This window comes from Limanda limanda, chromosome 11 (assembly GCF_963576545.1).
Source record: "Limanda limanda chromosome 11, fLimLim1.1, whole genome shotgun sequence".
In the NCBI taxonomy this organism is placed as follows: Eukaryota; Metazoa; Chordata; class Actinopteri; order Pleuronectiformes; family Pleuronectidae; genus Limanda; species Limanda limanda.
This window is the reverse complement of record NC_083646.1, coordinates 10,965,802-10,978,641: the sequence shown is the minus strand read 5'-3', so window position 1 is coordinate 10,978,641 and position 12,840 is coordinate 10,965,802. Positions and strand designations below refer to the sequence as shown.

The 12,840-nt window shown below is 41.7% G+C and overlaps 1 protein-coding gene across 1 annotated transcript; it reads left to right on the top strand.

Annotated features, from left to right (window-relative positions):
* The first annotated feature begins 1,329 nt into the window (after positions 1 to 1,329).
* Positions 1,330 to 11,301, top strand: slc2a3b (solute carrier family 2 member 3b). The gene is made up of 10 exons (XM_061080739.1): positions 1,330 to 1,385; positions 1,493 to 1,607; positions 5,653 to 5,813; positions 6,065 to 6,305; positions 6,663 to 6,825; positions 7,081 to 7,268; positions 8,275 to 8,379; positions 8,468 to 8,569; positions 8,655 to 8,858; positions 8,952 to 11,301. The coding sequence occupies exons 2-10, from the start codon at positions 1,584 to 1,586 to the stop codon at positions 9,201 to 9,203; spliced, it is 1,440 nt and encodes a 479-aa protein (XP_060936722.1). The 5' UTR covers positions 1,330 to 1,385; positions 1,493 to 1,583; the 3' UTR covers positions 9,204 to 11,301.
* Positions 11,302 to 12,840: the final 1,539 nt, after the last annotated feature.

Here is a 12,840-nt window from a genome sequence, read left to right as displayed (position 1 = left end):
TGATACAGGTGTGGGCTGATTTCGGTGAAGATGGGTGGAAACAAACTCAGGGTCCTGCGTTTTAGCCAATTGTTGAGCCATTTACCACGCCCATTTGTATCCGTAATGCATACAAATTTGGTGAGCTTTCGAGTACACAACGTCACTGATGTGATTCATTGGCCTGAATAATCAAACGAAAAGCAAAAGGCAACGATAATGATAAAGCTGCAAAAAGTACCGAAACAGTACAAATCAATAAGTTAAATACTTAATATGAAATCCTGAAACTCCTGCCCTGCGTTCCAATTTAAAACCATCAATGTAAAGTGGATTTACAAATATGGTCCCGGACTTTGAATGTAGAACTTGTTGAATTCCAGACTGGGATTTGTACTGTGAAGATTAGACATAGCTGATGAAAAATTAAGGAGGTCTCCCCGTTTGTTTGCCACCCACTGAGCCGGTCTCATGATTCCTGCGTGACCGGGCTTTGTATCTGAGCTCCGTGCACTTTGCCTTTTGTTCTCGCGCCCCCGGTGGGCAGCCGAGCAGCCCGGTTCAGCAGCAGCAGCAGCAGCAGCAGCAGGGGAACACAGGCTCCTTTCACCAGCTGCTGCTTCCTTCCTCTGCGCTGCTGCCACTGACATTACGACACCAGGCGAGTAATCCCCGAAGCGATTCTGTAACATGGGAAGATTTGAGCCTGCGCCTTTTTACGCACAGACTGACTTCCTCTCATATATGAGTAAGAGGAGTCAGAAGTAGTGGAACGTGCCTATGAGCTTGTACCACCTTCTTTATAAGCACACAGGCAGAAGGAGGGCTGCACATTTGTCATAACAAACAGGTCTGGACAGGATTGATTTACTGGATATACATAAAGAGGGTGTGCGCCACTACCGGTAAAGAAACATTAATTTTCACAAATGCGAATTCTTAAAAGTTTGTTTTGTTTCTGTCCAAATGTTTTCACAAGTTGATTTGAGCTGTGGGAGTACTTTTTTATAGTGTCACTGTCACACCATGAGAATAAAACCTGTCTGGTGTGCATAGACAAACATTAAACAAACTAAAGTGTGTCTATACAGAGCAGCATCACCTGCAGCTCCATCATGGATGATGGTGCGCAGTCCACTCAGATGGTGCTTTGTCTCTGTCTTTATGAAACACAATGAGCCAAGCGACACAAATTTAATTAGAAAAGATGGAGTTATGTAATGATTCTCTATTGATTTCACAATTAGAGCAGCAGCAGCAGGAGAGGAGGGTGTGAGCACAGGGAGGCAGAGGGAGGGCTTTACTGTCATAGCTGTGCACCACCGACTGACTCCTGTTGAATTCAGTGAGGGGCAATCATTAGATCTGTAGTCTGAAGCTCCCACTGGTATATGCTATAGGGAATGGTAGGTAGCTATTTGAATAATGCTAAATATGCTGAGTTTCTTTTAAAGGTATAATGTGACAAATGCTGTGACAAATGCTTCCTGTGTGTGTGTGTGTTTGTTTTCAGGTATTTCTGCTGCCTGTCTGCACAGGAGGTGTGTCCGTCGTGTGTGTGATCTGCTTTCTGTCTTGAGTATCTTCCACAGCAAGCAGCTGAGATGGAGCGAATGCAGGATGAGAAGGTGAATATAACTGTTTTCTTCTACTTCTCTGTGTGGGCAGCTGGTGCTATGATGACATTTTTCTATCACTGAACAGCTTATATTGCCAAACCATTTTTTGTAGAATAATATAATTTATCCATATTTCAAAACAATTATTTTGCCTGGTATAATTCCTAAGTGCTTCCCGAAGGAGAGTGTTGTTTTCACTCTGAGCATTTTGAGTCAGACCATATAACCTGTGGTAAAGCCTGGCAGTTATGGATTTTTCCATAACTGCCAGGCTTTGAGATGAGCACAGATGAGAAAAGAGGGGGGAGCTTTGGTGTGGCAAGTTCAAACTTGAGCCTGTTTGAGTTTATTGCTCTGTGCTGCGTACAAAGGTGGGATGAGGGAAAGGTGACATGACAAAGACAGATCAGGAGAAAGGGAAGCGACGACTGGCAAATTGCATTTAGTCATTATAACAGTCTTTCTCTCTGTTTATCTACCCTTAACGAGCAACTAGTTCTCGCTGTCTCTGAACCTGTGGAGCCTTTACAAACCGTCCCTGTGGTTTGTGTTTTGAAACATGTTGCATGCAGTTACTTCATTTTCATGGCCGTTACTTCAGATTTACACATCCACTGCATTGTTGTAACCAGCCACCAAACCATCGTCACTATTATAAGCAGGCCAACTGCAAAAAGACCAGTGTTGTCACGAGATGAGACTTATAACATTTATTTACATGTATACTAAGGGAAAGGGATGATTGCAACGCTCTGGTTTATGATTAAAGCAATAACAAACAATGCAACGATGTATTACAAGTTGAAAATATTGAATAAGTTCTGATAGAGGGAAGATTGCAATATGACGTGAATGTGGAAGTTGGGTGTCTCACAGAGGAGGGAGTCAAGCATCATTTTCCTGAGTAGTGCGAGGGATGATGAAATGATGAAATCTTAATTCTGTTGAAACAATGTAACTGTATGGGTTTTGAATAATCCGTTTTTCTTCTGATTTAACAGGAAATTACCTATTTAAGAGAGTACAGCTGATTAACTTCCGTTTAAGTTCAGTCTCAACCTTGAAAAACAGCAGCTCAGGATCCATTTAGAAATTGTTTCTAGAGCTTTCATTCACATCAGGTGATCCTCATGTACAGACACTTGTCAACTTCATGGACAAGCTCAAAACTTCTTATGTATTAAGTTTAATTTGTCAGTATTTACATTATCAGTAGAGCATCTAATCAATAATTTAGTGGTATCACATATTGATCTTAACTGTTTAATGTTTTGCAGTGTGTGTGTTTTGTACATTGTACATGAGAGCTGCAGATCTTGTGTAACTTTATGTGTTGTTTTTAAAAAAAAGACACAGACACACAAACTAAATGCAAAAAGACGCACGTAAACACAACAGGTGAGTGCAACATGTCCGTTCGATGTCTACAGCTTCATGTTCATGAAATGCTGCTTCACTCACTCGGCCCCTCCCGAATTCAAATCGCTGTTGTAATAAGAGGGCGGCTCAACGATGCAGTCGACTTGTCGAGGTTTCTTACTCAACACAGACGTGTCCCTGCAGATGCAGATCTGATGTGTGTGTTTCACATGATTTTTTCACACGCAACCCACCCAGTAGATCTAAACTTCTCTAGAAAGATAAGACTGTCTAACATCCTCTATTCTGCATAGATTATCAGAGGTGATCTTCTGGCCAGGGTCAAAGATGACCTGCCTATATTTGTTTTATTTTAAATGAACAAATGTAGCATTAATTAGATTTTTATTCTTTGACATTATATTTCTGTATTTTTTCCCTAAATCTTTTTCTAATTTCATCATGCATTTGTGTTTTTGCTTTCTATATGAATTTCCTTCCTTCTACTCTCCAACACTTTTATCATTTACGCAGCATTTCCTGTTTCTAGTGAAAAAACATTAACGCTCAGTCAGTCACAAATGTATCAACAGTGCTTCATGGCATTGTATCAGAAAAAAAACAACACTGCAGCTGGAATACAACTTTCACTCTCTCACTGTCGAGCTTCATTATCTCGAACAATTCATCGCTTCCTTTCGGCGCTGTCTCCTTCTGAGCTGGTGGTTTGTGGTAAATTACTGAGCATCAGAAACGAGCGACTGTTATGTGCTATAAAAAATGTTGCCAATAAGGAACCAGAAGGTCTCAGCAGATCAGAAAAAGGAGGACGTTGATTCAGGGGAGAACGCCTCTTTGAAGATTGTAAAAAGGCAGCTTGTTCCACGTGAACTTGATATTTGAGGAATTTGTTATTTATCAGAGCAGATAGTGATATCACATGCTGGGACAAAGCGGACTGTGCCTGTGTTTGTACACGCCTGTTGCTCTTTGACTTGTGATGTGATTAAAATTGTACAAAACAATGTATTAATGTGTTTGCTGATGGACGTCATGAATTGTTTCATTGATGTTGAAACAGCAGCATGATTTCACAAGTAGAAGGATTTCACACGGACGATTAAAATGGATTAGCTTTCATAAATTAGCCTGTTTGGATATTAGTCTGATACCACTGGACTCTGGATGCAAATAATAACCGTTGCAAAAGTTCTTATCTGGTTTTGGAGTCAATGCAAAAGAGATGCAGTCCTCGGCCCTGTTCTTCAGTCACACTGAACCTTTGATTGGGGATGTTCATGTTTCGCCTCCACAGAGTTAACTGGGAACTTTACTCAAACCAATTACTTCGCTCAGTTCTGCTTGGCTGGATACTTTTTACATATTGCAAATTTCTCTCCCCTGCCATGCCGGGGATTAATGTCAGGTGTATTAGCTTGTTATTATGAGCTAAACCCACTTTAATTCTCAAACCGGCAGGAAAAAAAACACACACAATAGGATTCGGTCTTATTCTCTCAGGGTGCATTTGGCTACTTAGCCGAGAAATACCTCAGGACCGGGAATCGTGGAGCCGGTGCTATGTCGTAACACTAAACTTCACCGCACTGGTGCTAACTGCAGCTTCTGGTGCAGCGAGCTGAAACAGGGGAGGAGGGCAGATGTAGAAAGGCTCATTGTGTGTAATTACCAGTGTCTCTATAAAACAACAAGAGCTTTGTGGGGGCAGGAATGGGCCACGTCCACCACACAGACTGAGGCCACGATTGTCCATTAGCTACACCTACTCAGTCTTTTAATCTGTCACATCTCTCTGTCGTTTTCTCCCTAAACAGCCAAAGAAAAAGCTGACGCCGTACCTTCTGTACTGTGTCGCAACAGCAGTCATCGGCTCGCTGCAGTTCGGCTACAACACCGGGGTCATCAACGCACCAGAGGAGGTGTGTGTGTGTGTTTCTGGATGTGAACCACACTGCTGAATGTTAATCTTGTGATGGACATTCAGTGTATCTATGTTTTAAGACGGCCGCCATTAAAGGAAAGGGCATAGTTCCTTGATTAATTTTTTTTTTTTTTTTAACAATAATTTTTATTGAAGTTTTAAGTGCATATCAAACTTTATGCAGAATTTACAAACATTTTCATTTATATCCCCTCAACAGCCACTCATTCACAAAGACAAAGAAAAAAATAAATAAATAAAATGGACAATGACAACAGACATCAAACTAATGGAGTAAAAAATAAAATAAATAAATAAATAAAAAGAAAAATAAGAAAAAAGGCAGGATCAGTTCACAACATTTTGTTCAGTCAGTGTTATCCGTTTCATTGGTCAAAAATGACATAAATGATTCCCAAATATAAGCAAACTCCTCCTGTTTACCTTTAACAATGTATGTCAATCTCTCCAGTCCAAGACAAGTTATCTCCTGGATTAATTATAGATGCATTATTACATCTTCTTTCGATTCCTGGTATTAATAATGTAGTGACACTCTGCAGTGACCCTGAGGTTGAAGAAACTTTTTTCTGTCTGGGAGGTTATAGTAAGTCTCCTCTGACCTCGGCTAAACAGAGTGTGTCAGACATGAGTTGATGCTAAAAAGCTGCACTGCCCCCATGTGGATATGTATAAAAGAATCTATACAATGTCTCACCTCTAACCTTGTCATTCTTTTCTGTGGTGTGACAGAAACTGCGTGGGTTTTTCAAAAATGTGTCCATGGAGCGTTACGACCAGCCGTTCAGTGAGGGAGTGATCACCACGGTGTGGAGTTTCTCTGTGGCCATCTTCAGTGTTGGAGGCATGATCGGCTCCTTCTCCGTCGGAGCCGCAGTCGACAGATTTGGCAGGTTAGAACAAAAAGAATAAAGTTAATGAAATCGATAATAGATCGATTAATTACATCATATAACGAGAAATTCATGAATGTAATATCTTTGTTTTTAGGACATCACAGTTCATGATCTTTTTTAAAGAATACTCTGCACATTCTGCAGCCTAATTTATTTACTTTTCAGACATATGCTTTTTCAATTTATTCACATATATTAATTTCCCTAACTATGTCTTTCCTTCCTTCCTGTTTGTTGCTCATCCCCAGGCGTAAGTCCATGATGCTGTCCAATGTCCTCGCGGTCCTGGGAGCTGCTCTGATGGGGCTGTCGGCCGTGAGTCGGTCTTTTGAGATGATCATTGTCGGCCGGTTTATCATCGGCGTGTTCTGTGGCCTGTGCACCGGACTGACGCCCATGTATGTGGGCGAGATCTCTCCCACTGCGGTCCGGGGGGCTTTCGGTACCCTGCACCAGCTGGGTGTCGTGATCGGCATCCTGGTGGCACAGGTATGAGTATGTGCTGGTGGTGATTAATGCTTTATATCTTACCATTAGAAAACCATCTCACTTTAGAATAAATCAGTTTTTCTACAATCCATTACCAAGCAACATTATATCATCTGGGGAAATGCATTTTTACACTCATGCAGGGGGATTGCAGAACATTACGCGAGAAATATGAATAAACTCATTGAATAAAACGAAACAGATTAACACATTCATTTCAGAATCATTCAATTAAATATAATCTTTAATTCTAAATCTGGCAATCTGTTGGAAATACAAGTTTTTGATGTAGCACTAACAAATTGACCTAAAAACGCCAATTACAAATACTTCTCCCCTGCTGCCCTTTTACTGTAGATCTTTGGTCTGGAGTCTCTGCTGGGCTCTGATCATTTGTGGCCTCTGCTGCTGGCTCTGACCGCCCTGCCGGCCGTCCTGCAGACCATCATGTTGCCCTTCTGCCCCGAAAGCCCCCGCTACCTGCTCATCAGCCTCAACCAGGAAGAGGAGGCAAGAAAAGGTTGGTTTAGTTCCAGCAGAGAAGATGACGACATCAGCTTTTAATGAGACCGAATCTAGAAGGACTCGTGAATTTTTAAACAACTGTGAATTGAAGCGTGTCCCGTAAATGTTCTGAAGCCTTGTGATTTATTAAAATTTCACCATGGTTACATGTTCTTCCAAGACCCTTGCAGCTGCTCCTACCTTAACATCATATTTCCGTCATAAAGTGCTGACCTCTTCTCCGTTCAACCATCCCGTCGTGTCATTGCAGCACTTGTCCGCCTGCGTGGCACTGAAGACGTGAGCGATGATATTCAAGAGATGAAGGAAGAAGGGATGAAGATGGCCATGGAAAAGAAAGTGACCATCCCCGAACTCTTCCGCTCCCCAAAATACCGCCAACCTATCGTCATCGCTATCGTCCTCCAGCTCTCTCAGCAGCTGTCCGGCATCAACGCTGTGAGTCCACATCGCTTCTTAACACGGCTGCCGATTAATGGACATAGTTAAGAAATCTCTGTCTACGTGAAATGAGAGGGCTATCTTCCAACTTAATGAATCTTTTAAGGGGTATTCACTGAAATTATACAAAGCTCATGACAGGAGAGGCTTCCTGGCTCCAGGCAATGTTAGATTGAGTGGAATAATCTAAGCCTCTGAGGGTCAATGGCAGCACAGTGGTATTTAAAATGTATTTTGTTGGTCAGGTTGTGTAATTAGGCCGACTAAATGTGTTGATGGTTATTGTGACTGACCCGACAATCACAGTAAAGCTGCTGCTGCCTGCGGCCAAAGATTGCAGCATCGATTCAGCCCTGACAAACACATTACCCTGACCTATATCACTCACTAGGAAAGCAGATATCAGAGTTTTACATAATGCAACATGTATAGATTTGTGCTTTAGATCTACCAAGAAAGCTGCACAAATCAATATTTCTATGGATTCAATGACGTTCGATATAGAAGCGATATCATCACCAGTCCCTGTCGTTCCCCTCAGGTCAACAGAGCATTTAATCAATTAGTAGCTCATTGTTATAGTTTGACAGCCGACATAATGTTTGATTTTCGCTCACTTTGATAAACTTTGGGATCATTCAGCTGTTAACGGTCAAGATGTCTCAACCAGAAGTTGGTAGAGACCAAAACAAAGCTACAAGTGAGAGTCTATTATGACAAATAACTCAAGTGAATGCTAAATTTGTAGAATCTGAATCAGGGTTTTTACCAAGTAGGTTTACACGCACAAGGAATTAGCTGTGCTGCGTTTTGTGCAAGAAAATAAATATAAGAAATATAAAAAAAGACTCTTTAACCTAATCAACCCGAAAAGGTGATAATACTGTCAGTGTGTATTCTGCCCTCAAGTGGATGAAAAAAGATGTGCAGATTAAATGTATTAAATGTCATTTCAAACACTGACTGCACTCATCGTCTTTCTTCTCCTTTTTTCTCCCTCCAGGTGTTTTACTACTCCACAAGCATCTTTGCCAAAGCCGGCATAACTCAACCCATCTACGCTACGATCGGAGCTGGAGTCGTCAACACTGTGTTCACTGTCGTCTCTGTAAGTCTCTGAGTTCCTGGCTTGAGTCTCAGAACATGGCATGTTTCATTTAATCATTCATTTATTTGAATGAATTCCTTTTTTTCAGCTCTTCCTGGTCGAAAGGGCGGGGCGGAGGACGTTGCACTTGATTGGTCTGGCTGGAATGGCCATCTGCGCTCTACTTATGACAATCTCGCTCTCTTTATTGGTAAGTGTCCGCTGCTGGATCATCTTGTCCTGTGATCTTTTGGCAAAAATGTAATATTTTTCTCTCTGTTTCTCTGTCTGAGCAGAAGACCAGCCCGTCTCTTAGCTACATGGCCATGATCGCTGTGTTTGGCTTTGTTGCCAGTTTCGAGATGGGTCCAGGTCCCATTCCCTGGTTCATCGTGGCTGAGCTCTTCTCCCAGGGGCCCCGGCCTGCTGCCATGGCTGTCGCAGGTTTCTCCAACTGGACCGCCAACTTCCTGGTGGGGCTATCTTTTCCCAAACTGGAGGTATGGATACACTTATGAACCCTGAAACCCTCTTTATGAACAAGTGGTTTGAAAGTATATCTCACAACGAACCGCCGTCCTCTCTTTTCTCAGGAACTCTGTGGCCCATATGTCTTCATCATCTTCACGGTCCTCCTCATTGGGTTCTTCATCTTCACCTACCTGCGAGTGCCTGAAACCAAAGGAAGAACCTTTGACGACATCGCACAGGGATTCAGCGCCACCGCGGGGAAGACCACTGATGGCCCTGGGCCTGAAGCAGTGGCCATCGGCCTGCCGGACCCTGCACCCATGTCCCCCACAGAAAAGGTTCCGATGGTGGATCTTCCCCCGGGGAAACCATGAGCATCTTTAGCGAGAAGCAGGAAGCCTTAGGGTGCAGTGCAGGCGAACAGGGTCCATGCACATAGAAATTGCAAGGAGTTATATTTCATAACTCACTAACGATAAAAGAGCAGCGAGGTTGTGTTTAGAAAAAGCCAACTCAGTGTATTAATGCAGAAACCAGATTTTTGTTTTTAATGTATGTTTTTTAATGTGCCTTATTTTTTTATTAAACACACAGTCTTTAAGTATTCCCCAATTACAAAAGCTTAAACAAATGACCGAATTCCCCGTAATCCTACTTTAACAGTGGGCGAAACTTAACTGAATTACCAGTACTTAATGTTTGTTGACATTCCCGGTGCCAGCTCTGTGCGTATTGATCCATGTAAGAGGATCAACATATGTTCAGTGTCCAGGTCCTCTGCTACCCCCAGTGTTAAAAGGTTGCCGGATTTAAAGCGGGGGTTTACGTATTGAGGTCAAGCTTGAAAAGCCGGTTTTGGAGTGTGGTAGTTTGACCCAAAAAGACTGACTTGGTGTCCTGTGTGCTTGCCTGATGTGCCTCGCAGCCAGGGGACGGGAGCCATGTTGTCTCGAGCAGACAGATGGACGAGGCGCTGCATCAATCCCTCTCCTCCTCGGCTCGAAAAAAAAAAGCACTGACTATAGATTTAAATTATATATTTAAGCGAGCTATGCACGTTGATGTCATCTGAGAGGACAGGGTGTTTGTACTGGTGCACGTCATTTGAAGTTAGAAGCGTTTGTGTGTGATAAAGGAGTAAGTCGAGGAGGGTCGTTCTGCACGTAGGAGAATGAGGCGTAGTCTAACCCTGCCAAGTCTTAGCAAAGTGTCTGTGTTATGGTTTCGCTGCAGGATACGACCACGATGACAGAATGACTCAGTCCGATACCTCAGGTGTCTCGTTGTGTTAATGGCTTTGGCTTCTAACTGTTGCAGCGGATAAAGCACATTCATTCATCACTGTACTTGAAACTCATAACGTAAATACAAGCCGATGCGCCACAGGTCATTAAGATATCCCAGAACCTCTTGAAACAGTGTTACATCAAATCAAAAGTGCCTGTCACTCTTTTTCAAATATGAATTCAGACACAATTAAGTCTAACTTCACATATTTTCTGTTTAAACAAGCCATTTGCCATGTGAGACAATGATACAGAACAAAAACACTAAAGAAAGTACTGTATTCGTATTTATTTCAATGGTTTATGCACAAAAACTGTTGTATCACATGTATTTGTGTCCGAATGTCTGAAATCATCTGTGTAAGTTTAGAATCTCCACTTTCTGCATCATGATCAGCTGTTACAACACAGTGTTTACCTGCTTACAGATGCCGCTGACGCTTGCACAGTTGCAGGAAGCACTTTTCAACATTTCAGAGTTAGCAGCGTTTCGTCTGCTCGCACAGTCCGACTACTTTCTCCAGATGGTTCTTGTGTCTGTGCGCCAATCGCTGCTACATGTATATATATTCATATGCATTAGGATAGGTCTGGTTTTGGTTGTCATACTCTATTTGCTTTTCATAATCCTGTCTCATCCGCCGATTTCCTCTTGCCCTTTGGGAAAACTGTTACTATGGTGAATGCCACCATATTTTAGTTCTCCACAGCATTTTTAATATGTATATTTTGCTCTTTTGCTGTTTTTTCTTTGTGGGAAAACAGAAGCGGGAAGTGATGGCATCGGAGTGTGTAGGTGGCAGTCGGAGTTGACCTTTACTGTTTTTCTATCATGATGTCCTCTGTTTTGCAGTAATAACAAGAGAGACTAAAATGAAATAAACTTGCCCGTCTTGTAATGAAATGTGAGACTTGAATAATGAGGATAAACAGCTTGTGTTATTTCTCGCTGTTATGCCGTGAGTTAAAGCCAGTTTATTGCCATGAATGTTTAATGTTACTGATCTTTATTCTAAAGTCAAAGTATGAGAGGTTTGTCTGTTTCCATATCTGCATTGTGGTAACTTCCAGTCCTGCACCACAACATAATCTACTACTACTCAATCATATACTGTACACACTGAAAAAAGAAAACTGTTCACCAAATGGAAAATAAAAATATTTCAACTGTTATTTAAAGTTATTTTTTCCCCCAAATTAAATGATCAATTATTTAATATAACTTGTTAACTTTGATTTGAACAAACTTAATTTATTCGCCCATTACCAGTTGAAGTATTTTATTTTAAGCTGGTGAACAATTTTCCGTTTTTAAGTGAGGCTAACAAACCCTGAATCCCTGAAATAAAAACATGCGTTTAAAACCAGGGCTTGTTTTTGTTGCGTGGTTGCTGCTGCTGCTGAAATGATATATTCATGTTAGCGTTGAAATGTATTAGGCGTGTGTGCGTGACACGGAGTCATGAGGTTAGACACCCTCTTGTGAAACACAGCTTCAAAAGCCAAACCCGAACACATGAAGAGATGCAGGGGATTATTAACCCAGCAGAGGAATTCCTTTGAAAATCTACTTTTTATTTTTGACTTTGCTATGAAAGCCTCATTTTTAAATTACATTGTTCTCACGTTTAACAGAAATACTTTGAACTGCAAATCAAGAGGTTGTTGATTTTATTTCATTGTTTATAACATTGACTAGGAAAGGGCAGAAGCAACTAAATATAACTCAAATTTGTCTTTGATTAACTGAATATGCTTCGTTAAAATGGTTTATAATTTAAGCGGTTTTCTAAGTAGAAACCAGTAGCCCAACAGTCTCCTCATGAAACCACATTTAAATTCACTGGATCTGGATTTATCTTTGAATCCGCACCAATAAATCTACACTCATAAATAATTAAACATTCATGCGTGATTGAAAAAAGAAAATCAAGATTCCATGAAAGATGCCTATCTCCGCCATGTTGAAGAAAGGAAAATGAAAAAAAATCCTGGATCTGACCCCTGATCCAGACCCACACCAAAATTATATGGATTCTTTTCGGACCGACACCACATCCAATTCCAAGTTTCATGAACAAGCTGTTTTGTAGTTTTTGAGTAATCCTGCTGACCATTAAACTGACAGACAACAAGCACAGAAAAAAACATAAAGTCCTTGGTAAACGTGATAATGAAAACAATATTCACACATAGAAGGCCAGAGGTTTTTTGTTTGAATATTTAGTGATTAATTGACTGTGATCCTTTTCTGATGATTGACTAATCAATGAACCCATTGTCTCAGTTCTAAAACACACACGCGTTGACATTTTATCCTATAGCAGCCAGAGGGAGCGAGCTGCTGCAAAAGAACAAAATGGACAAAGTGGACCCTCTCCACTTTGCCCTCCGCACATCAGCCTCTCGGAGCAAAGAGCCGAGGGTAAAGGGCCCCCGGCTGGCTGGGAATGGGGCCATCTAACTGTGTCAAGCCAATAGGCAACATCTCCCTGCAAGAGTCTACTGAAGTTTTATTCATTGCAGTGAACTGGGGCATGAAAAGCCATCAACAAGCTGCAGTGCTGCGGTCTGACCAGCGAGTGGCGTGCACGGACCGGAGGGGCTGTTGAGTTTATGTGTCCTTGTGTGTGTGTTTGTGTGTTTGTGTGTTTGTGTGTGTGTGTGTGTGTGTGTGTGTGTGTGTGTGTGTCTGGATGAGCAATGAGAGTGTCTGAGAGGGGGG

Bases quoted from the DNA above. Each gene is read 5' to 3' on its own strand.
- slc2a3b (XM_061080739.1), top strand. From the start codon at position 1,584: ATGGAGCGAATGCAGGATGAGAAG. The intron at 6,306-6,662 runs GTATGAGTATGT...CTTTTACTGTAG, and splicing joins TCGGCATCCTGGTGGCACAG to ATCTTTGGTCTGGAGTCTCT. The intron at 8,859-8,951 runs GTATGGATACAC...CTCTTTTCTCAG, and splicing joins TATCTTTTCCCAAACTGGAG to GAACTCTGTGGCCCATATGT.